The sequence below is a fragment of the Aquarana catesbeiana genome, linkage group LG06, assembly GCF_042186555.1.
Source record: "Aquarana catesbeiana isolate 2022-GZ linkage group LG06, ASM4218655v1, whole genome shotgun sequence".
Lineage (NCBI taxonomy): Eukaryota > Metazoa > Chordata > Amphibia > Anura > Ranidae > Aquarana > Aquarana catesbeiana.
The window spans coordinates 211,463,470-211,489,428 of NC_133329.1; the positions used below are offsets into that span (position 1 = coordinate 211,463,470).

General features: G+C 44.5%; 1 protein-coding gene across 3 annotated transcripts in view; it reads left to right on the forward strand.

Annotated features, from left to right (window-relative positions):
* The window catches only part of USP7 (ubiquitin specific peptidase 7), a 636,127-nt gene that overhangs the window by 376,173 nt on the left and 233,995 nt on the right, over positions 1-25,959 (forward strand). For all 3 annotated transcript variants that reach the window (XM_073632969.1, XM_073632970.1, XM_073632971.1), the window contains 3 exons: positions 564-694; positions 1,041-1,175; positions 3,837-3,938. In XM_073632969.1, coding sequence (XP_073489070.1) covers positions 564-694; positions 1,041-1,175; positions 3,837-3,938 — 368 coding nt within the window. The remainder of the gene's footprint in view (positions 1-563; positions 695-1,040; positions 1,176-3,836; positions 3,939-25,959) is intronic.

Sequence of the window (25,959 nt, forward strand, 5' to 3'; positions counted from 1 at the left end):
GGAAACCATCAAGATTATATGAAGCGTTAAAAGTTATTGCAACAGCAGCAGGGGAAGGGGCTGGCGGGGAGGTGGAGAGGACGGAGAAGAGCTGTGGATGGCTGCGCCATTTAAAATGACCATGGTTTCGGGGCTCAGCAGCCATGGTAATCCGTGGTCAGTTTACAGGGGGGAGGGCAGCACCAGGCAAGATCAGCCAGGTATTTCAGGTGATACAGGGGGCCAAATTTCACCACAGCACTGTGCTGCATAACATGCTTTAATGGAACAAAATTAATTTTTTTCCCCGGGTAACAAAACGCTTTAAAAAAGTAAAATACTAAAAATGGTTTGGTCATCTTCCAGAGCTCAAGTGGTTAAAAAACGAAAAACAAAACTGGAAGATGCAAAGCTAGCCATAAACAAGCATGAGCTTTATTCTACCTGAGCCTGTACAGTTGGGGTTTTGGAATATGTGCAAGCCAGTGTGCGTGAGCCTTCTCAGTAATTCCTAATTGCAGATTCATCTGAAATGTATTTAACCCTTATTGCGCTATATATGTAACAGATTATCTCTTTGTTAGGTGAGGTTTTGCAGCCTGTCACAGATCATGATATACCCCAACAACTTGTCGAGCGGCTACAAGAAGAAAAGCGGATTGAAGCTCAAAAGCGAAAAGAACGCCAGGAAGCTCATCTCTACATGCAAGTGCAGGTTAGACCAATGTTTGTGAGTAGTCTATAGCATCTGTGTGTGAGCTTGTCCAGTTCTTAATGATCAAGTTCTAAAGTTAACATAAGATTTCAGCTATTTAAAGTAATTCTCATACATAAAATTACTTGCTAAAATAAGTTGTTTCATTCTATTCCTACACTCAAAACAATATGTATACCTCGCTACAAATATGTGCCTGGAATACACAGAAAAGCTGTGGGTTAAAATGTTTTTATTAAAAAATGGACAAGTCAAAGATTCTAAGAAGTGTTGTAACATCTCAAACTTTGTTATATAGATGAGCGTGTTTTAAAATGTATTAAAATTTAGCATGTTTATTCCTTAGATTGTTACAGAGGACCAGTTCTGTGGACATCAGGGCAATGACATGTATGATGAGGAGAAAGTTAAATACACTGTGTTCAAAGTATTAAAAAACTCCACCCTGGCTGAATTTGTTCAGAATCTTTCACAAACTATGGTAAGCTGGCCTTCCATGTATTTGGGGAAAAACTCTACAGTGCTGTAAATGCAAATTTCTTAAATGGCTTGAAGTTGTTGAGCCACGGGTCTGAGGCGTGCCTCTGTGTGTCTTATGGGCAGAGGCTCGGGAGCGAGCACACACCAGTGCTTCCAGAGCAAGCTGCTTACTGTTGGGGGCACTGGCTGAAGAGGAGCCAGGAGCCCCTCCCAGGGACCTGAAAAGAGGAGAATTAGGGCTGCTCTGGTCAAAACCACTGCACAGAGCAGGTATGACATGGTTTTTTATGAGTTTTAAGGTCACAGTTCAAGCATTTCTCAAACTATGGACTTGAAGGTCACTAGATTCTCTGATAGTAGAAATCACGTGGATAACTTATCAATACTGGTCAAGATGGCATCTGGAGCAGCTGTGCATGGCCACGAATTAGCTTGTTCAATTATTCTTTGAAAATGAAAGATCAAAGCTGATTGGGTGCCATGCCATGCTCCAGTTTTCATTAATTCCTTTTTCAGGTTACAGCAGTCATACAGAATGCATGACACATAAAAGTAAAACTGGTAAGACTGTCAAATACATTTGGAAGCAATAGCCATTGTATCTACTAGGTTGTGCACAGGATTATAATCAATCTCCTTTACCATCGTCACCCACCAAACCGATTCAAACATGCCCTGGAAATAAATACTTTGTAATACACTTCTCGGTTTTCATGCTTGTTCTTGCAACCTCTGCATTCTTATTCTTGTGCATTAAATTGAAAGCATCAGTACCTTCCCCCCTCCAAAAAAAATTACAGTGGTGCTGCTCTCTCTCCTCACTTTAATGAGGTCCTGCTTACACAACCTTTAGTGGAGTGAAGCTGCACTGTGATCTGCCCCACGTCCTTTGCTTCCTGCTGGGCGAGTCATATGTGGGAGGGACAGCCCTGCGTGGTTTGGGGAAAGAAGCTAAAGCCTGGTGCACACCGTGAGGATTTTTTTTTTTTTTCATATAAACCCCCCTCCCTCATTTTCCACAAAATTGTACAAACCATACCCCCATAGTGCAAAATGTATAGTTATTCCTGCGCTATCATGTGTAGAGAGAGGGAAGAACTAGTGGAAGGGCTGCCTACACCGAATAGGGTACACCCTGCCCCTAATTGAAAGTGACAAATAGGTTAAAACGTGGTGTGGCGCTCATCCAACAAGGACATAATAAAGTGCATCAGCATTATAAAACCAAAAGTGACAGTGCCAACGGTAGATGCACTAATGCAATAACATAAATAATACACAATATCAAAAAAGTGACAGTGCTCAAGGTATCATGCTAATATTAATAACTATTAGCTGTGATAAAGCATACGGGTAAATTAATCAACCCACATGTGACCGGAAACATGTGCAAACAAATAGTGGATCAAAGCACAATACACAGCCCCAATAAATATAGTGCAAAAAAAGGAAGTGAACTGAATCTTAGGCTGGACTGGTAGGATAATGCAAAATAAATGCACACCAGGCGTATATAGGAAATGTGCAGGCCAGGTGACAAACATACAATAAACAAAGTGACTGGTGCAAAACAAAATCAAAATAAAATAAATCCTATGTGACAAATAAAAAATGTCCAAAATAAAGTGCACATATAGCAATCTTCTTAAAAGGGTTGAGGTGACTGGAACTGGTATAAAGTGATGTTTCCTCTTCGTGCAACACACCACACACGTGCAAGTAGTGGCCCCTTACCTTCAGGTAATTGGGTAACAGCATAAACCAATAGTAGGAATAACAGCCCTTCCTCCTGGATAGATCCTTCCTGGTGATGAGATACCAACGTCAGACCAGATAATGGGGGCGACAACCTTTATTCTATGACCGGCAGCCTCATACAGTCCCTGCCGGCGCCTCCTCCCGCACCTCCACCAGTCACTAATTCACCAACACAGGAGGATGATGTTCTTATCCGGTCCCTCCTCCGCTGTCACATTTGGCACCTTTCAGGGGGGGCGGGGGTGGGGGGGAGCGGATACCTGTCTAATACAGGTATTTGCTCCCACTTCGGGCAGAAGATGGCTGCAGAATCCACGGCGATCTATGCCATGTCTGGCCTCTCCTCAGTCCTCACGCTCTCTATTGGGAGAGACACGCAGGGACCAGTTAGAACGCACAGCGCAACTTGCACAGTAGGGAAACAGGCTGTGAACGGCTTTACTTCCTGATTCCCTTACTTAAGATGTCGGCACCTTCACCCGGAGCCGAGGGACAGGCCGACTTCGGGTGAGGACATCACGGGCGCCCTGGACAGGTAAGTGTCATTATTTTAAAAGTCAGCAGCTGCAGCTTTAATTTTTTTTTTTTTTTTTTTACAGGTGGAACTCCGCTTTATTTCACTCATTAAAATGCAAATCAATTTAACTTTTTTGAAATGTGCTTTTTGGATATTTTTTTATTCCATCTCTCACTGTTCAAATAAACCTACCATTAAAATGATAGACTGACCATTTCTTTGTCAGTGGGCAAATGTACAAAATCAGCAGGGGATCAAATACTTTTTTTTTACCTCACTGTAACTACATATCAGTTCAATAGACTGCTGTGAAGGAAGGATTTGCAATGCCTTAACTTTTTGGAGATCTTTGGCATAAATGAATTGATAAATTATTATATCTCGCAGGGATTTCCTCAAGACCAGATTCGGCTATGGCCAATGCAAGCACGGAGTAATGGAACAAAAAGACCCGCAATGCTGGATTATGAAGCCGATTGCAGCAAAACAGTAACTATTTGTATAGTGACCTGTCTTGAATTCTATTGATGGGTATAATTATGTTAGTGTTTCTAAGGTTTGATAAAATCGCAAACAAATTTGTTGGAACAATGATTCATTACTTCCGAAAAGGGATAAAAGTAATATAGAAGGTAAGGCTATGCCTTAATCAAGCTTTTAAATGTTGCCTACCATTTGCCATTACATTTGATGATTAGTTTTTAAATGTCAGTGTAAATACCCTTTCTAAATCCTTTTTTCTAGCAGTCACATGACTGCAAAGCTCCAGCTCCTGAGTGGCTGCTTAGGTGGGAACTCCCCTGTGACAATGACCAGAGCAGTGAACTCAGTGATCACTACTCTGTGAATCATCCCTGTTGCTGTCTTGCCACATTTCCTAGAGCAGTGTTTCTCAACTCCTCAAGGGGCCCCAACAGGTTATGTTTTCAGGCTCTCCATTATTTTGCACAGGTGAAATTGATCAGTTTCACTGCCTTAGGCTGGGTTCACACTGGTCCGACAAACGCTCCGACATTGGAAGCTCATGTCGCATGACGTGTGAAATTTAATGTTTCCCTATGGGAGCCGTCCTAACTGGTCCGACACAAGTCGTTCCGACTTTATAAATGCTCCCTGTACTACTTTGGTCCGACTTTGATCCTACTTCAGCCTATTGACTATCATTGAAGTCGGATCAAAGTCGGATTGCCGTCTTGCATGATCCGACTTCGGCACGCGACTTGTGCTCAGATGTTCTTGAGGGGGAACTCCGCGCCAAATTTTAAATAAAAAACCGGCATGGGTTCCCCCTCCAAGAGCATACCAGGCCCTTGGGTCTGGTATGGACCTTGAGGGGAACCCCCTACGCCGATAAAAACGGCGTGGGGGTCCCCCCCAATCCATACCAGACCCTTATCCGAGCACGCAGCCCGGCCGGACAGGAATGGGGGTGGGGACGAGTGAGCGCCCCCCCCCCCTCCTGAACCGTACCAGGCCGCATGCCCTCAACATGGGGGGTTGGTGCTTTGGGGGAGGGGGCGCGCTGCGGCCCCCCACCCCAAAGCACCTTGTCCCCATGTTGATGAGGACAAGGGCCTCTTCCAGACAACCCTGGCCGTTGGTTGTCGGGGTCTGCGGGCGGAGGGCTTATCGGAATCCAGGAGCCCCCTTTAATAAGGGGGCCCCCAGATCCCGGCCCCCCACCCTATGTGAATGAGTATGGGGTACATGGTACCCCTACCCATTCACCTAGGGAAGTGTCAATAAAAAAAAAAACACAGTACACAGGTTTCAAAATTAATTTATTGGGCAGCTCCGGTATCTTCTTCCGACTTCTCCCGGTGTTCCGCCTCTTCTCCCGGGCCCCGTCGCTATCTTCTTCCAGCTCTATTGCCAGCGAGGGGCCCGGTCTGCTGCCGCTGTCTTGTCGCCGCTGTCTCGCCGCTCCTTCTCTTCATCTCTTCTTCCGATGTTGACACGACGCTCTCCCCGGCTGGAATGCTCTCTGTGCGCTCTGCTCTGACTTATATAGGCGGTGACCCCGCCCCCTTATGCCGTCACAGTCTCTGGGCATGCTGGGACTGTGACGGCATAAGGGGGCGTGGTCATCGGGTGATGACCACGCCCCCTAAAACGTCACAGTCCCAGCATGCCCAGGGACTGTGACGGCATAAGGGGGCGGGGTCACCGCCTATATAAGTCAGAGCAGAGCGCACAGAGAGCATTCCAGCCGGGGAGAGCATCGTGTCAACATCGGAAGAAGAGATGAAGAGAAGGAGCGGCGAGACAGCGGCGACAAGACAGCGGCAGCAGACCGGGCCCCTCGCTGGCAATAGAGCTGGAAGAAGATAGCGGCGGGGCCCGGGAGAAGAGGCGGAACACCGGGAGAAGTCGGAAGAAGATACCGGAGCTGCCCAATAAATTAATTTTGAAACCTGTGTACTGTGTTTTTTTTTTTATTGACACTTCCCTAGGTGAATGGGTAAGGGGTACCATGTACCCCATACTCATTCACATAGGGTGGGGGGCCGGGATCTGGGGGCCCCCTTATTAAAGGGGGCTCCTGGATTCCGATAAGCCCTCCGCCCGCAGACCCCGACAACCAACGGCCAGGGTTGTCGGGAAGAGGCCCTTGTCCTCATCAACATGGGGACAAGGTGCTTTGGGGTGGGGGGCCGCAGCGCGCCCCCTCCCCCAAAGCACCAACCCCCCATGTTGAGGGCATGCGGCCTGGTACGGTTCAGGAGGGGGGGGGGGGGGCGCTCGCTCGTCCCCACCCCCATTCCTGTCCGGCCGGGCTGCGTGCTCGGATAAGGGTCTGGTATGGATTGGGGGGGACCCCCACGCCGTTTTTATCGGCGTAGGGGGTTCCCCTCAAGGTCCATACCAGACCCAAGGGCCTGGTATGCTCTTGGAGGGGGAACCCATGCCGGTTTTTTATTTAAAATTTGGCGCGGAGTTCCCCCTAAAGATTCATACCAAACATAGTGCCGGGCATTGGCGGGGATCCAAGTCGGATCCCCGTTCATTGAAAGTCGGACACATGCCGGCTTCATGTCGCAGGGCAAAGTCGGATCCAAAGTAGGACGGCTGTCGTGTCGCACCAGTGTGAACCCAGCCTTAGTGATTACCACAGCTGTTTCATCTGAGGGAAATCCTGAAAACATGACCTGTTGGGGCACCTTGAGGACTGGAGTTGAGAAACGCTGTCCTAGAGGAGTCAGCCATGCCGTCACATGACCACTAGAAAAAGATTTAAAAAAATACGTATGCAACAAATGGCTGTGGGGAAGCAACCTTTAGGGTCCATGAGAAGCTGCAGAAAAAAATGCATGTAGTTACATAGTCTAGTTGAAAAAGTAAAAAACCAATAGAAGGGGGAACAAAAATGGCTCATATTACACAACAGTGTAAGAGTTTTTATGTTCTTGACAGGTGCTAGTCCCCACTTCCGAAAGATCTTGTTATGGCGAGATCCCTTGGAAGTTCGGCCCCCTCCTTACTCCCCCCCTCTGCTGGGCCATTCAGAAAGCGCAGTGCTCTTTAGGCATGCGCATTAGGGAACCAAAAGGCTTCACTGCCAGTTTTCCTTACCACGAATGGCCGCAGCAGAACCCAAGAGCCGATGAAAACATCGGCTGGGGTGTCAACATGGCTGGATTCCAGGGCAGGTAAGTGTCCTAATATTAAAAGTCAGCAGCTATTGACTGTTATTTTTTTTTTAATTCCTATATACCTGCATGTCTTTGTGTGAGAAGAAACTATTGCTCATTCAAGAAAAGTCTTCTATAATAAAGTCCTGTTTTTTCAAAAAAAAAAATAGTGAAAAGTGAAGAGCAGGGCATGGCAGTGAAAGAGTTACATAGTAGGTGAGGTTGAAAAAAGACACAAGTCCATCCTATGTGTGTGTGATTATACGTCTGTATTAAATTGTATATCCCTGTATGTTGTGGTCGTTCAGGTGCTTATCTAATAGTTTCTTGAGACCACCGCATGTGGAAGGGAATTCCACATCCTTGCCGCTCTTACAGTAAAGAACCCTCTACGTAGTTTAAGGTTAAACTTTTCTTCTACTATTAATGAGTGGCCACAAGTCTTGTTGAACTCCCTTCTGCAAAAAAGTTTTATTCCTATTGTGGGGTCACCAGTATGGTATTTGTATATTGAAATCATATTCCCACTCAAGCGTCTCTTTTCCAGAGAGAATAAGTTCTGTGCTCGCAACCTTTCCTCATAACTAATATCCTCCAGACCCTTTATTAGCTTTGTTGCCCTTCTTTGTACTCGCTCCATTTCCAGTACATCCTTCCTGAGGACTGGTGCCCAGAACTGGACAGCATACTCTAGGTGCGGCCGGACCAGAGTCCTGTAGAGTGGGAGAATTATCGTTTTATCTCTGGAGTTGATCCCCTTTTTAATGCAATATATTCTGTTTGCTTTGTTCACAGCAGCTTGGCATGCCATTGCTGAGCCTGTCATCTACTAGGACCCCCGGGTCCTTTTCCATCCTAGATTCCCCCAGAGGTTGTGTCCCCCCCCCCCCCCAGTTTATAGATTGCATTCATATTTTTGCCACCCAAATGCATTATTCTACATTTTTCTACATTGAACCTCATTTGCCATGTAGTTGCCCACCCCATTAATTTGTTGAGATCTTTTTGCAAGGTTTCCACATCCTGCAGAGAAGTTATTGCCTACTTAGCTTAGTATCGTCAGCAAATACAGAGATTGAACTGTTTACCCAGGTCGTTTATGAACAAATTAATTAGGATTGGTCCCAGCACAGAACCCTGGGGGACCCCACTACCCACCCCTGACCATTCCGAGTACTCCCCATTTATCACCACCCTCTGAACTCGCCCTTGTAGCCAGATTTTCAATCCATGTACTCACCCTATGGTCCATGCCAACGGACCTTATTTTGTACAGTAAACTTTTATGGGGAACTGTGTGAAATGTTTTTGCAAAATCCAGATACACCACGTCTACCGGCCTTCTTTTATCTAGCTGGCAACTCGCATAGAAGGTTAGTAGGTTGGTTTGGCAAGAACGATTCTTCATGAATCCATGCTGATTAAGGCTAATGATACCGTTCTCATTGCTAAAATCTTGTATATAGTCCCTTATCATCCCCTCCAAGAGTTTACATACTATTGATGTTAGGCTAACTGGTCTGCAATTCCCAGGCATGTATTTTGGGCCCTTTTTAAATATTGGTGCTACATTGGCTTTTCTCCAATCAGCTGGTACCATTCCAGTCAGTAGACTGTCAGTAAAAATTAGGAACAATGGTCTGGCAATTACTTGACGGAGTTCCCCAAGTACCCTTGGGTGCAAGCCATCTGGTCCCGAGGATTTATTAATGTTAAGTTTCTCAAGTCTAATTTTAACTCTGTCCTCTGTTAACCATGGAGGTGCTTCCTGTGATGTGCCATGAGGATAAACATTGCAGTTTTGGTTACTGAAGCCCCCCGATTCACTCGTGAAGACTGAGGAGAAGAATAAATTCAATACCTTCGCCATCTCCCCATCCTTTGTAACCAGATGTCCTTCCTTATTCTTTATGGGGCCAATATGGTCTGTCCTCCCTTTTTTACTGTTTACATACTTAACCACTTGCTTACTGGGCACTTAAACCCCCCCTCCTGCCCAGACCAATTTTCAGCGCTGACGCACTTTGAATGACAATTGCGCGTTCATACAACACTGTACCCAAATGAAATTTTTATCATTTTTTCCCACAAATAGAGCTTTCTTTTGGTGGTATTTAATCACAGCTGGGATTTTTATTTTTTGCTAAACAAAAAAAAGATGGAAAAATTTGAAAAAAAAAAAATCATGTTTCATAGTTTGTTATAAAATTTTGCAAACAGGTAATTTTTCTCCTTCATTGATATGCGCTGATGAGGAGGCACTGGTGGGCACTGATAGGCGCCACGTATGGGCACAGTTAAGGCGCCACGGATGGGCACAGTTAAGGCGCCACAGATGGGCACAGTTAAGGCGCCACGGATGGGCACAGTTAAGGCGCCACGGATGGGCACAGTTAAGGCGCCACGGATGGGCACAGTTAAGGCGCCACGGATGGGCACAGTTAAGGCGCCACGGATGGGCACAGTTAAGGCGCCACGGATGGGCACAGTTAAGGCGCCACGGATGGGCACAGTTAAGGCGCCACGGATGGGCACAGTTAAGGCGCCACGGATGGGCACAGTTAAGGCGCCACGGATGGGCACAGTTAAGGCGCCACGGATGGGCACAGTTAAGGCGCCACGGATGGGCACAGTTAAGGCGCCACGGATGGGCACAGTTAAGGCGCCACGGATGGGCACAGTTAAGGCGCCACGGATGGGCACAGTTAAGGCGCCACGGATGGGCACAGTTAAGGCGCCACGGATGGGCACAGTTAAGGCGCCACGGATGGGCACAGTTAAGGCGCCACGGATGGGCACAGTTAAGGCGCCACGGATGGGCACAGTTAAGGCGCCACGGATGGGCACAGTTAAGGCGCCACGGATGGGCACAGTTAAGGCGCCACGGATGGGCACAGTTAAGGCGCCACGGATGGGCACAGGTAGGCGGCACTGCTGACTATTGCTAGGCGTCACTGATGATCGCCGTGATCGGGACTAATGTCCCTCTCACGTCCGCCGGTGATCAGCTTTTTTTTTCCCTCCTCACACTGTCAGCACGAGGAGAAAAAATAGCCGATTACCGGCTCTGTTTACATCACATAATCAGCTGTCATTGGCTGACAGCTGATCATGTGGTAAGGGGTCTGGACCGACCCCTTACTCTGATCTGTGATCAGGCGAGTCTCATAGACTCGCTGATCACCGAGCGCGCCACACGCACCTTGCAGGGGGCGCGCAGGCCGCTCGTGCACTGTAGCAATGTAGGTCCGCGCTGTTGCCGTCATTTGGCAATAGCGCGGATCTGAAGAGGTTAAAGAATTTCTTGGTATTTTTTTTGCTCTCCTCCACTGTGTCTTACATGTTCTATCTTAGCCGTCCTTATTGCACCCTTACATTTCTTGTTGCATTCTTTTATAAAGTCTGAATGCTGATGATCCCTCAACCTTGTATTTTTTGAAGGCCTTCTCCTTTGCTTTTATATGCATTTTTACATTGGAATTGAGCCATTCAGGATGTTCGCTCTTTTTTTAATTTATTACCCAATGGGATGCATTGGATAATGCCCTTATTTAATATGCTCTTAAAGCAAACCCATCTCTCCTCTGTGTTCTTTGTGCCTAAGATTTTATCCCAAGTTATGCTTTCTAGCAAGGTTTGTAGTTTAGGGAAGTTGGCTCTTTTGAAATTCAGCGTCTTTGTATTCCCCTTATGTTTCCTATTTCTGTGATTTTATACTGAAGCCAATTGACCTGTAATCGCTGTTACCCAAATTGCCCCGTATTTCCACATCCGTGATCAGGTCTGTATTGGTAATCAGTAGATCCAGTAATGCTTTATTTCTAGTTGGTGCATCTACCATCTGACCCATGAAATTGTCCTGCAAGACAGGAACTGGCGAGCCTTATGCGGCGTACACACGGTCGGACTTTTCGGCTACAAAAGTCCAATGGACAATCCGATCGTGTGTGGGCTTCCCCGGACTTTCAGCGGACTTTTCCAGCCGCAAATCTGACGGACTTTAGATTTGGAACATGCTTCAAATCTTTACATCGTAACTCCGCCGTAACCCAGAAATCCGCTCGTCTGTATGCTAGTCCGACGGACAAAAACCCACGCTAGGGCAGTTATTGGCTACTGGCTATCAACTTCCTTATTTTAGTCCGGTGTACGTCATCGCGTACGAATCCGTCGGACTTTTGTGTGATCGTATGTAGGCAAGTCCGTTCGTTAGACAGTCCGTCGAAAGTTTGTCGGACTTTTGTAGCCGAAAAGTCCGACCGTGTGTACGCCCCATAAGATGAATGCGCAGTTCCCTCTGCCCAGCATGTCTAGATAATTAAAATTCCCTATTATAACACTTCCCATCCTTGCTGCTAATCCAAATTGTGATAGAGCTATCTGTGATGTATAAGTATTCCACCTCCTCCCTAGCTCCTTTAGTGATGTCATCCCTCACATTCACTTGTACATTATTCTTGATATATAGGCATACCCCTCCCCCTTTTTTACCCTCTTTATCCTTGCGATAAAGAGTATACCCTTGAATGTTTGCCAGCCAGTCATGAGAGCTGTTGAACCAGGTCTCTGAAATTCCCACAAAATCCAAATCCTCCTCTTACAACAGTATCTCTAGTTCACGCATCTTGTCCGCCAGGCTCCTAGCATTGGTGAACATGCCACGTAGTTTAGACCGGTCACATATTATCCTCTTATTGGGTGTTCCGAGATTGCAACTAGGACTTGCTACTATACTCACCTTGGGTTTATGTGCTTTGGTCAACCTACCACTAATGGCCCCAATAATACCCTCCGGAATATGTTCCACACTGACCATCTCTACCTCTGGACCCTATCCCCCCCCCCCCCCCCCCCCCCAATCGACTAGTTTAAAAACCCCTCTAACTTTTAGGCCACCTACATTCCCAGCTGACCTGCACCCTCCTCATTTAGGTCCCTTCTATAGTACTGGTTATCGACTGAGAAGTTGGCCCAGTCCTTCAGGAACCCAAACCCCTCCTTACTACACCAGCTCTTCAGCCACTTGTTTACTTCCATAATCTCCCTCTGCCTTTCTGGCGTGGCTCGATGTACCAGTAGTATTCCTGAGAATACTACCTTGGAGGTCCTTTCCTCTTTTCCTTCCTCAATTTAGCTCCTAAGTCCCTAAAATTGTTCTTTAGGACACTCCATCTGCCTCTGACTTTGTCATTGGTGCCAATGTGCACCATGACAGCTGGGTCTTCCCCAGCCCCTCCCAGTAATCTGTCCACCAGATCCGTGATGTGCCGAACCCGAGCGCCCGGTAGACAACATACTGTTCGGCGCTTCAGGTGTTTGTTACAGATGGCCCTCTCTGTCCTTCTAAGAATTGAGTCCCCTACCACCAGAATCTCTTTCCTTTCCCTTCGCTTTCCCCCCACTCTCACTGGAGGAGTTCTTGCCCCGGCAGCTAGGAGAGTCCCTTAGCTCCAGCAGTGCTGGTCCCTGACTCCAGCAGTGCTGGTCCCTGACCGTACTTATTGGGATGCTCCAGCCCTGGATCGGCCTCCCTGGCTCTTCCCCCTCTACCCTTCATGACTGTCACCCATCTACTTTCTGCTAGTGCCTGCACCTCTTTATCTCTACCCGCCTCTGTGCTGGCACCTGCCGTGTACAATCCTGGCTCTCCTTTAGTATGGAGGGACTTCTCAGTGCTGACAGTTGCTTCCCCAGATTCAGAACCTGGGCTTCCAGGGAAACAATGTGCTTACATTTTGCACAGCAGTATTCACCCTCGATCGGATGATCAAGGAACGCATACATGCCACAAGATGTACAAGTCGCCTCTCCACACCCGCCGGACATCGTACCTATTACATTTAATGAGGATTGGGGATTATACCCTGTCTAAATTACCTAACAACTAGCTTCCTGACACTAATACTCAACAAGACAATACACAGGTACTCAACAAGACCATGCACAGGTACTCAGCAAGACAATGCACAGGTACTCAGCAAGACCATGCACAGGTACTCAGCAAGACCATGCACAGGTACTCAGCAAGACCATGCACAGGTACTCAGTAAGACCATGCACAGGTACTCAGCAAGACCATGCACAGGTACTCAGCAAGACCATGCACAGGTACTCAGCAAGACCATGCACAGGTACTCAGCAAGACCATGCACAGGTACTCAGCAAGACCATGCACAGGTACTCAGCAAGACCATGCACAGGTACTCAGCAAGACCATGCACAGGTACTCAGCAAGACCATGCACAGGTACTGAGCAAGACCATGCACAGGTACTCAGCAAGACCATGCACAGGTACTGAGCAAGACCATGCACAGGTACTGAGCAAGACCATGCACAGGTACTGAGCAAGACCATGCACAGGTACTGAGCAAGACCATGCACAGGTACTGAGCAAGACCATGCACAGGTACTGAGCAAGACCATGCACAGGTACTGAGCAAGACCATGCACAGGTACTGAGCAAGACCATGCACAGGTACTGAGCAAGACCATGCACAGGTACTGAGCAAGACCATGCACAGGTACTGAGCAAGACCATGCACAGGTACTGAGCAAGACCATGCACAGGTACTGAGCAAGACCATGCACAGGTACTGAGCAAGACCATGCACAGGTACTGAGCAAGACCATGCACAGGTACTGAGCAAGACCATGCACAGGTACTGAGCAAGACCATGCACAGGTACTGAGCAAGACCATGCACAGGTACTGAGCAAGACCATGCACAGGTACTGAACAAGACCATGCACAGGTACTGAACAAGACCATGCACAGGTACTGAACAAGACCATGCACAGGTACTCAGCAAGACCATGCACAGGTACTCAGCAAGACCATGCACAGGTACTCAGCAAGACCATGCACAGGTACTCAGCAAGACCATGCACAGGTACTCAGCAAGACCATGCACAGGTACTCAGCAAGACCATGCACAGGTACTCAGCAAGACCATGCACAGGTACTCAGCAAGACCATGCACAGGTACTCAGCAAGACCATGCACAGGTACTGAGCAAGACCATGCACAGGTACTGAGCAAGACCATGCACAGGTACTGAGCAAGACCATGCACAGGTACTGAGCAAGACCATGCACAGGTACTGAGCAAGACCATGCACAGGTACTGAGCAAGACCATGCACAGGTACTGAGCAAGACCATGCACAGGTACTGAGCAAGACCATGCACAGGTACTGAGCAAGACCATGCACAGGTACTGAGCAAGACCATGCACAGGTACTGAGCAAGACCATGCACAGGTACTGAGCAAGACCATGCACAGGTACTGAGCAAGACCATGCACAGGTACTGAGCAAGACCATGCACAGGTACTGAGCAAGACCATGCACAGGTACTGAGCAAGACCATGCACAGGTACTGAGCAAGACCATGCACAGGTACTGAACAAGACCATGCACAGGTACTGAACAAGACCATGCACAGGTACTGAACAAGACCATGCACAGGTACTGAACAAGACCATGCACAGGTACTGAACAAGACCATGCACAGGTACTGAACAAGACCATGCACAGGTACTGAACAAGACCATGCACAGGTACTGAACAAGACCATGCACAGGTACTGAACAAGACCATGCACAGGTACTGAACAAGACCATGCACAGGTACTGAACAAGACCATGCACAGGTACTGAACAAGACCATGCACAGGTACTGAACAAGACCATGCACAGGTACTGAACAAGACCATGCACAGGTACTGAACAAGACCATGCACAGGTACTGAACAAGACCATGCACAGGTACTGAACAAGACCATGCACAGGTACTGAACAAGACCATGCACAGGTACTGAACAAGACCATGCACAGGTACTGAACAAGACCATGCACAGGTACTGAACAAGACCATGCACAGGTACTGAACAAGACCATGCACAGGTACTGAACAAGACCATGCACAGGTACTGAACAAGACCATGCACAGGTACTGAACAAGACCATGCACAGGTACTGAACAAGACCATGCACAGGTACTGAACAAGACCATGCACAGGTACTGAACAAGACCATGCACAGGTACTGAACAAGACCATGCACAGGTACTGAACAAGACCATGCACAGGTACTGAACAAGACCATGCACAGGTACTGAACAAGACCATGCACAGGTACTGAACAAGACCATGCACAGGTACTGAACAAGACCATGCACAGGTACTGAACAAGACCATGCACAGGTACTGAACAAGACCATGCACAGGTACTGAACAAGACCATGCACAGGTACTGAACAAGACCATGCACAGGTACTGAACAAGACCATGCACAGGTACTGAACAAGACCATGCACAGGTACTGAACAAGACCATGCACAGGTACTGAACAAGACAAGCTTAATAGATATAGAAAAAAAAAAGACTTGATTACCATGTAGCTAGTATATACCGAGAAAGATGGGGTTTGCACTTCAACCCCCGAGATAACTACAGTAAAAAGTATCCCAAACAGAAGGGGACAAGAAAAGATGGGGCTTACTGAAAAGCAATACACATTGCGAATCTCTTATCAAAAATGTATTGTTTAATCACTTCCATACCGGGCCTATATTGGCACTTCTCTCCTACATGTAAAAATCATAATTTTTTTGCTAGAAAATAACTCAGAACCCCCAAACATTATATATGTTTTTTTAGCAGACACCCTGGAGAATAAAATGGCGGTCATTGCAACTTTTTATCTCGCATGGTATTTGTGCAATAATTTTTCAAACTCCTTTTTTTTTTTTTTTTGGGAAAAAAAAACAGTTTCATGAATTAAAAAAAAACAAAACAGTAAAGTTAGCCCAATTTTTTTGTATAAAGTGAAAGATGACGTTACGCCGAGTAAACAGATACCTAACATGTCACGCTTGAAAATTGCGAACATTCATGGAATGGCGCCAAACTTCATTACTTAAAAATCTCCATAGGCGACACTTGTACAGGTTACCAATTTAGAGTTACAGAGGAGGTCTTGTGCTAGAATTGTTGCACACGCTCTAACGCACACGGCGATACCTCACGTGTGGTTTGAACGGCGTTTACATATGTGGGCGGGACTTGCGTGTGCATTCTCTTCTGAGCGCAAGCTACCGGGGACAGGGGCGTTTTTAAAAATGTTTTTATTTCTATTTTTTATTTTTACATTATTTTTTTTTATCACCTTTTATTCCTACTACAAGGAATGTAAACATCCCTTGTAATAGGAATCTATGTGACAGGTCCTCTTTATGGAGAGATGTGGGGTCAATAAGACCCCACATCTCTCCTCCAGGCTGGAAAGCATGAGATTGGTGAAAAAAAATTCACCGATCTCTTGCTGACAGCCACGATCACGACATCGCGCCCGGGCCTCTGACGTTTATAGAGATGACTGGTGACCATCTGGTCACCAGTCATCTCTATCGTAGTCATCTTCCACGGGCCGATTCTTTCTCCAGGCCCCCGATGGCACGGGAGAGCACAGAGAAGTGCGGGAGGGGGGGCGTCCGCGTCCCCTGCCGTCGCCTATAAGGGCGATCAAGCGTCGGAACTGCCGCTATGATCGTTCTTATGGCGCACAGAATCGCCGGCTGGAAATAATCTGAATGATGCCTCTAGCTGCAGGCATCTTTCAAATATCACCGCACAAATTCAAGGGTGTCATTTGACTATGTGCGGTAGAGAAGTGGTTAATCGCTATATTAAAAAGAACATGTAGATAAGAGTACTAACCAATACTAGACTACCCCTGGTACAAATTGCCGACTGGCCCAGGAGGGCTAGTCAGAGCAGCCACAGATAGGGGGACAAGACAACATGTAACAAAGTATCAACAGCGTCCGGACGCAAAGGAAATTGATGTCAGCCTAGCCATCTACCCAAGTGGAGTGTCCTCAGCTCAACAAGACAATCGGCTTAAGGAGATAGTCGTGTTTTCTTGCATCCAAAATATTCATACTTTGTGGCAACTGTTGGATGGGGGTTACTGATTCCTAAACATTGTCAAATTTACCTTAATACAAGGAATGCGTTAAGGAAAAAAATGTTTAGGCTTTATAACCACTTTAAACGAAAAAAAAAAGTAATTATAATAAAATTTATTTGAGGGGAAAAAAAAATAAAATTAAACGTTGCCTCGTTGCCTTGCACACACCTGCATGCAACTGCAAACACGTGCACAGGGTGCTCACATGTTTGTAAACTGTGATTGCACAGCACGTGAGGTTACATCGCAAACACTGATGTGAGAAAAAACTTAGGGACACAGTCATGGTTAACTCTAAATAGATATTTTAAAGTGTTGCATATGGAGAATTTTGGGTATCATTTTTTTTTTCTTTTTTTTTTTTTGCGCTATCACAGGTGCACACAATTTTAGGAATTTACATGTTTGGTATCTGTTTACTCAACGTAACCCCAATTTTAATACTTTACCAACACATTTGGTATTCTAGTGTGTGTTTGCACTAAACTTAATTTTAGCTTTTTTTTTTTTTTTTTTTTTACCCGCTCTTTTAATGTATAATTTTTTGTTTTTTAAAATTGTTACACACGTTAGGAACCCTTAGATAAACAAGGATTTCACCAGTACAAAGGCATACAGAACCTGTGCACAATGTTTAGTGAAGATAGAAGTGACTCATCACATTGCCTAGGTTTGTAAATTATAACTGACATATTGGTATAAAACAGCATGTAATGAACATAAGGGGCACACAATATCTAGGATCAATCAAGCACTTCAACCTAGTAGGATAAGTGAACTTACAAGGCACCTGTCTGTAGCAGTAACAATACAGTAAAGAAAAATAAATAAAAAAATACTCAAGACTAATTCCCGTCCTGCAAGTGCCTCCTCATCAGTGATGTCTATCAGGGCCACCTATCAGTGTCGCCCATCAGTGCTGTAAAAATTGTTCCAGAGGGAACTGGCTTACTAGCTGCTTCATGATGGTCTCCTTTTAAGGTTGCCTGTTAAACCCGTTGCAAGTCACTCCTCCAGATCTCTAATGTGGGCTTCCAGAATGGCAACTTGCTCACATCTATGATGGTGGTATTAATCCTGTATACATTCGGCACACTGCACAATATTGCTTACCAGAAGTATAAAATGATACAGGTCAGAAAATGTATTTTCTTTTTAACTTTCGTATTAAGTGGTATTAAACCCAAAACCAAAGAATGTAATTTATACACTAAGTTATGCCAAACTCTTAACTTGCAGTTACAGCAACAGCTTTTTTCTTATGGGATAAAGGTTTTACATGAAAAAATAAAATCTGACCATTGTAAGCACCCCTGTCAGTAATAAATGGTTTATCTCTACCCTGCAAGTTCTACATTTCCAAGAGAGCTTGATTTGTTGAAGATCATTAGTCTTGCTGGCAGGATCACCAGGTGAAAATGAAAATTTTTTTGTTTACAAGCTTTATTGAAAAAGTAGGCTTAAAGTGATTGTAAAGTCTAGTTTAAAAAAGAAAAAACGTACTTGCCTCCTTTGTGCAGTTGGTTTTGCACAGGGCAACCTTGATCCTCCTCCTCTTCTCCTGGCCCCTCCCTCCTGTCGAGTGCCCCCACAGCAAGCAGCTTGCTATGGGGGCACCCGAGTCACCGCTTTGTGTGTTCATTCAGACATGAAGCCTCTGCCCCGCCTCCTCTCCTCCCTGGTTGGCCAATTGACTTTACTTGATGGCTGTTTGAGCCAATAGTGCCGCTGCTGTGTCTCAGCCAATCAAGAGGAGAGTCTCGGACGGCTAAGACACTCGTGGACATTGCTGGAGAGAGATGGGGCTCACGTAAGTAATGAGGGGGGCTGCTACTCACAAGGTTTTTAATCTTCATGCATAGAATGCATGAAGATAAAAAAAAAAATCTGCCTTTACAACTCCTTTTACAATACAAAGGACCTATCATCTGATAAGATGGCATTGATGAGTACAAGAATTTGTTATTTTATAATAAAGGGATAACGGTATACAATGGTTGCCCAAAATATATCCTATTGAAAAAAAACAAAAAATATTCAGATAAAGTTTTCATATAGAAATGCAATGAAAGGATGATCAATCCATAATCCCCATATAAGAGCACAAAATAGGTTTAGAAATGTACCAACAAAACGAGGATACAAAAAAAAGGACAATACCTTTCTACAATACTATGTCTCGTTTCCATGTTGTAGCTGTTGGATAAGAGTATGTAAACACTGAGCCTAAAAAAGTGATATCAACAATTGAGGCCACATCAATCTGGCGGTAAAGGGAGAAAAGGTAATTATTAAACGAATGCATCCATCACATAGGCAAGCTGCAATATAATGTTTAAAGCAGTATTGAACCCAAAAGGAAACTACTTTATTAAATCCCACTTTGTTCAAAATCCTAAATGTGAGCAAGCTCAAAGTGAGTTGGATAGATTTAAAATAGGCAGCCCCTCCCCTTTATTAACAGACTGACTGAAGGAAAAAATGCTGGTTAAAAAAGTGACAAAATAGAAAAACATTTTTTAAATGCTGATGGTAAAATTAGTAAAAAAGAAAACACACAGTCAATCACTAAGTAGTCTGGATCGCAACAGAAGCACAACTCCTAGTGTGTGTTTTTTGTTTAACTCTCTGCTTTATCAAAACCCAGGTTCTACTTTGAGTACGTATTTCAGATGACAAGGTTATAAACTAAATAAAATAGAATTACTCTATGCTACCAGAAATATTAATCTAAATGATAAATAATTTTACTATAACTAAATAGCTATAAAGTGATAATCGTGCAATACATGAAAAACATGCAATATTGCAAATAAATATAATAAAGTGACCATGTGCATTCACGTGATAATAATCTGTGAGAAAAAGTCCATAAACAATAAAAAACAATCCAGAATCCTCAAGGTGAAATGAAAGTGCTTCTATGTGCTGTGCAATATTCAAAAATGTCAGTTTATAAATGCTCCAAAACAATCCATGTAATTCGGTAGATACTGTGAAAATGATCCAAGAAAGTGCTGTGTTCACAATCAAGTGCTCCCCCCTAGGTATTGGATGCTCAGCTTAGAGAGTGTGACCACGCTGTTAAGCTTGGTCAATACACGCCTTAGAACCACTTATGGGTTCAGCGGTATATCCGGAATCTTGGATTGGTCCCCACTTATGCCTCGGTGTGTCAATAGAATGCCATTTGTGCCTCGGTCGGCAGCACTACAATCTGAGCTCCTTGCTGGGCTGCCTGTTTTATCAGCTCAGATGCCTTCTTCAGATTATCTGCTTTTACAGGAGACAGAAAGAGCTGAACTAGGCTACACAGTGCATCCTCAATCTCTTTGATCCTATGCAGCACAGCTCTCCCCAGGCAGAATGAAGATCTCAGAGGACAGATGTCTGCCTTTACCTGAGCCTTTATTCCGCCTGAGCCTAGTTCAGCTCTTTGTGTCTGTGTGTCAGATTTTCAAGGATCGTGCATAAAAGAGCAATTACCTTTTCTGTTATTTTGTGTGGATGCTCTAGAACAGTGGTCTCCAATCTGCAACCCTTTGCTTGCCTGTATCCGGCCCCTGGAGCACTATTCTCCCACTGATACGAGACACTATTCTGCTAACTCACATCAACAATGGGGCACCATTTCTCCCATTGAAACCAAAAATGGGGTTCTATTCCCCCTAATGATACCAATGATGGGGCACTATTACTCTGCCTTATACTAAACATGGCAATGTTTACTCCCACTGATGCCAGGGAAATTTACACTCCTGCTGGCTACAGTTCATTCAGCCCCCTAAAGTCTGAAGGACAAAAAAAAAACTGGCTCTTTGTTTAGAAAGTTTGAAGACCCCCTGCTCTAGAACATGTCATGAGACAAATTTCCAAAATGGCCCTAATCTCCATTCACAGAATGCTGGCTGTATAAGAAGACTCTCACTGTTGCCTTTTCAAGAAAGATGTCTGTCATGGGAAGGCGCTGAACGGTTCATAAAAGTCACAGGAGGGAATGTTTTAATTCCACAGCAGAAGATCCTAGAACCCCCCCCTCTTCAGGTTCCTCTGCCTTAGCAAAAGAGTGCACCTAATCACTCTACCCAGGTTTCAACTTCTAAGTTGAAGTTCTGCCCTTCCTCTCTGCATAATACTTGGGCCTCAAGTGTTACGCAAAGCTGCTTCTCACCGAAATGGGGGGGGGGGGGGGGGGGGCATCATTGGTCAACAGTTTCCCTCAAATTAGCCAAGGACAGTCAGATTTGCAAAGCACCCTGAAGCATCTGTTGTCCCCGGGAGTACTTGTGCCAGTGTAGAGAGAAGTGCAGCGCTAAGAAGTAAAAAAAATAGTGGATGACATTAATTCATATCATACAATGAATAATATATATTAGTACATAGATTCCATAGGTATATAATGTCATGCGGTGAACATTCTAAGTTGTGTACATTGTGTCAATGACTCAAAAAAATGTTTTGTGACACACTAGTAATTGGTGTTCTAAATAAAATAAGTCAGTGAAAAAATCTTGAGAAATATATAACACCAGGAAGTGTAAAGAAATGATGTAGTGTTGATAGAAGAATCCACCACCGTTCTTAAGGGGGGGGCTTACCGGAAAGATTGGACACAGATAAGTATACATCCACTGTGTCAATCAAGCTTGTAAAAGTGGGGATCCTCGATGGTTTCTGTTTATTATAGACGCAAATCCAAGTGACCCGGGTACTTGCAAGGAATATATATGGCAAGGAGGGCAAATCCAATCAGACATCCAAAGTATATGTGGAAGGAATGTGAGAGCACATAGAGTAATACTGCATAAAAAGCTTAAAACATATTTATTGACAATAAAAAAAACTCGCATTTATGAAGAGTAAAAACAGCGCTTAGTACATAGATGGTATAGTGGTGTCAGCAGTCTGACCTGACGCGTTTTGTCCTACAGGACATCTGTAGTAGTTGTGCCAGTACCCCCAGCATGACACAGTGCAATTAGACCCTGCCGTGGCTTACATTAGCCACCAAGGAGACCCCAAAAGTCTGGCAGCCTTGAGGGTAATAAATTAGATAATGGTTGACTCCAGATGTAGACGACATGGCCTCCAGATTCAACAAAAACCTCTGTAGCTAGCACCTAGAATTCACTCTTGGATGCCATAATTCCCTGGTCTCTGCTCAGGCTACGCTGCACCTTCCCTCCAGTGGGAATTGTTACACAAAAAAAAGAGCAAGAGAGCAAAATGGTGATTCTCATTATACCAAACTGGTCCAGAAGAACCTGGTACACAGACATACTCAGACTTCTAGCAGATGATCCCTGGCCTCTTCCCAACAGTTCAGATCTGCTTTCTTGGTCCCTTTTGCATTGTGCTTCTCAGTCTTTTGGCTTCACGTTTCCTGTGGATCACAGGAGTAAAGTTTATTCTGCACTCCTGTGACCCTTTGCCAGCTGACATCACTCAGCCAGTCCAGGCTCAGAAAAGATCCTGACTTTACTTTGAAGCCATCAAATCTTTTATTGGGTTTTCATTTGTCGGCAGAATATTGTCATTCTTATTACCTTTCTTTTTTTGGTTTGGAATAGTGATTTACTTCAGAAAAGCAATTATTGGTGCAGTTGTAAACTCCATGGTGAAAACATCCTGGGATGGGGATGGTTGTAAATTACTTGAAGCTTTATCCCTTTTGCTGCCAGGCCCTGCTCTCCACTTGTTACTTCAGGTGGGCAGGCAATTTTTTTACTATATTTCACTTGTCATGTTTTACAATTTTTTTACAGCTTCAAACTTTTTAAATTACCCCCTAAATCATACTTTTTTTTTTTTTTTTGAAAGCACAAGACCTGTGAAATAAGAGTAAATGGTGCTACAGATTTTCTAGACCCTGCAATAGACAGGTAGAGACAATAGGCAAGACAGGTAGTTAAATGATGCATAAAATCCTAATAATATTCAAATAACTTTGCCAATATAAATCTTTGATAACAGTGCAAACTACTAACTGCAATAAACTGAAAACTTTTATGTGCAACTAATCACAGCAATCATTGACAAAGTGCTCAACCTTAAAGTGCAGTATATATAAACACACGTCCCTTGCATATAAATAAATATAAAGCAAAATGGCAACCGCGCAAAAAACTTTCAGGCAGAGCCTATTCCTGGATCTTAAGACAACAGCATGACATTCATACATAGGCTCAGCGGTTGATTGAAGGATAGGTGTAGCTTGGCTTTAGGGCCAGTTCACACCACATGCAGTCCAGTGCGTTCTTTTCTGCATCAAAAACGCATGGAAAGTAGGTTATATGATTTAAAATGGCATAGTTCACACCAGTGCTTTGCAGTTCTTGTGTGTTCCAGTTCCAGAAAAAAAAAAAGAACATGCTGCATTTTTTTCTGCACGGGACCGTACTGGAACACTGTAAAACGCATCTAAAACTCAGACCTAAATGCACCAAGAACACACTGCAATACACTTGTCCTTATTTAAGGTTAAGAAAAAAAAAGTACTGGACTGCATCAAAAACGTTCCAAAAATGCACATTCAGAAAAGCACCTGGAACGCATCCGGACTGCGTTTCTATGGTGTGAACTGGCCCTTAACCACTTCAGCCCCGGACCATTATGCTGCCTAAGGACCAGAGGACTTTTTCCAATTTGGCACTGCGTAGCTTTAACTGCTAATTACGGTCATGCAATGCTGTACCCAAACAAAATTTGCGTCCTTTTCTTCCCACAAATAGAGCTTTCTTTTGATGGTATTTGATCACCTCTGCGGTTTTTATTTTTTGCGCTATAAACGGAAAAAGACCGAAACTTTTGAAAAAAAAAAATGATATTTTCTACTTTTTGTTATAAAAAAAATCCAATAAACTCAATTTTAGTCATACATTTAGGCCAAAATGTATTCGGCCACATGTCTTTGGTAAAAAAAAATGTCAATAAGCATATATTTATTGGTTTGCGCAAAAGTTATAGCGTCTACAAGCTAGGGTACATTTTCTGGAATTTACACAGCTTTTAGTTTGACTGCCTATGTCATTTCTTGAGGTGCTAAAATGGCAGGGCAATACGCATTTTTTGGGGAAAAAACACACTTTTTAAAATTTTAATGCACTAAAACACACTATATTGCCCAAATGTTTGATGAAGTAAAAAAGATGATCTTAGGCCGAGTACATGGATACCAAACATGACATGCTTTAAAATTGCGCACAAACGTGCAGTGGTGACAAACTAAATACGTTTTTAAAAGCCTTTACAGGTTACCACTTTAGATTTACAGAGGAGGTTTACTGCTAAAATTACTGCCCTTGATCTGACGGTCGCGGTGACACCTCACATGCATGGTGCAATTGCTGTTTACATTTGACGCCAGACCGACGCTTGCATTCGCCTTTGTGCGAGAGCAGGGGGGGACAGGGGTGCGCTTTTTTTTTTTTTCTTTATTATTTTTTTGCTTTTTTATCTTATTTTTAAACTGTTCCTTTCATTTTTTTTTTTTTTTTAATCATTTTTATTGTTATCTCAGGGAATGTAAATATCCACCATGATAGCAATAGGTAGTGACAGGTACTCTTTTTTGAAAAAATTGGGGTCGATTAGACCCTAGATCTCTCCTCTGCCCTCAAAGCATCTGACCAGACCAAGATCGGTGTGATAAAATGCTTTCCCAATTTCTTAATGGCGCTGTTTACATCCGGCAAAATCTAAGTCATGAAATGCTCGTAGCTTTCGGTTTCTTAGGCTATAGAGATGTTTGGAGTCACTCTGGTCTCTGATCAGCTCTATGGTCAGCTGACTGAATCACCGGCTGCATTCTCAGGTTCCCTGTTGAGACAGGAGAGCCAGAGAAAAACACGGAAGACGGTGGGGGGGGGCATTCCCTCCCACTGCTTGTAAAAGCAGTTTAGAGGCTAATTAGCCGCTAGGATTGCTTTTACATGAAAGCTGACCGCTGGCTGAAAAGAATGATACCAAGATGATACCTAAACCTGCAGGCATCATTCTGGTATAACCACTCAAAGTCGTGAATGGCGTACCTGAAGACAAAAAAATGGTTAACAATAAAACACAGTAAAAGGTAAAGTATAAAAAATTGCATACCTGAAAAGCATAATGATAAAACATAATAACAATAAAACATTGCAGAATAGAATACAGTAAAAAAGAGCAGAACAATAAAACGACAACTATTTTTTTTTATTTTATACATATATATTTTTTTTTTTGTAACTAACTTTTAGAACTGTAACCGGTTCCAGGTTCGGGTCTCTCAAAATGCGATGGCATCTTGGGAGACCCTGTGAAAGTGTGCCTTGTCTGTGCAATGCTGTACCCTACGCTAATACTCAACTAGTGAATGGTAGCGTTCAAAACATTCACCAATGCAAAAACCAGGATTGTCAGGACAGGAGGGACAATAATAGTGGGTGTCACGCCTATATCCGCGCTTGCTGCAGACACGACATCTTTTTTGGGGGGGTTCGTTGGGTAGGGGTACTCGGGAGGACATAAAGAAAATGCCTCTCATGCAGCCGACTGCATTTGGTTGGGGATGTGAATGGGGGAAGTATGGGTGCTGCAGAAGTGGTGGGTTCCCAATTAGGATTGGCGAATGCAGCAGGAAGGGCATTATGGGCACGACGGGCCTGTGTTTGTCTTCTTGGTGGCAGCGGGAAACTACTTGTGCTTGCCACCTCACCAGCTTGAACTGCACTTATGGGACTCACCAAGTGTTACTGCAGCGCTGGTTTGACTACGACCGGGATGTACTAGGCCGCTGGTGCTTGCCAGTTCACCAAAACGCTACCAAAAAAAATGTTAGCGATCGCAGGGATCAGGCCTGACTCTGCCAACACTGCAGTTATGCGTTTAGTGTTTTGTAAGTTATAGTGTTCGATCGATACTGCACTTGGGTG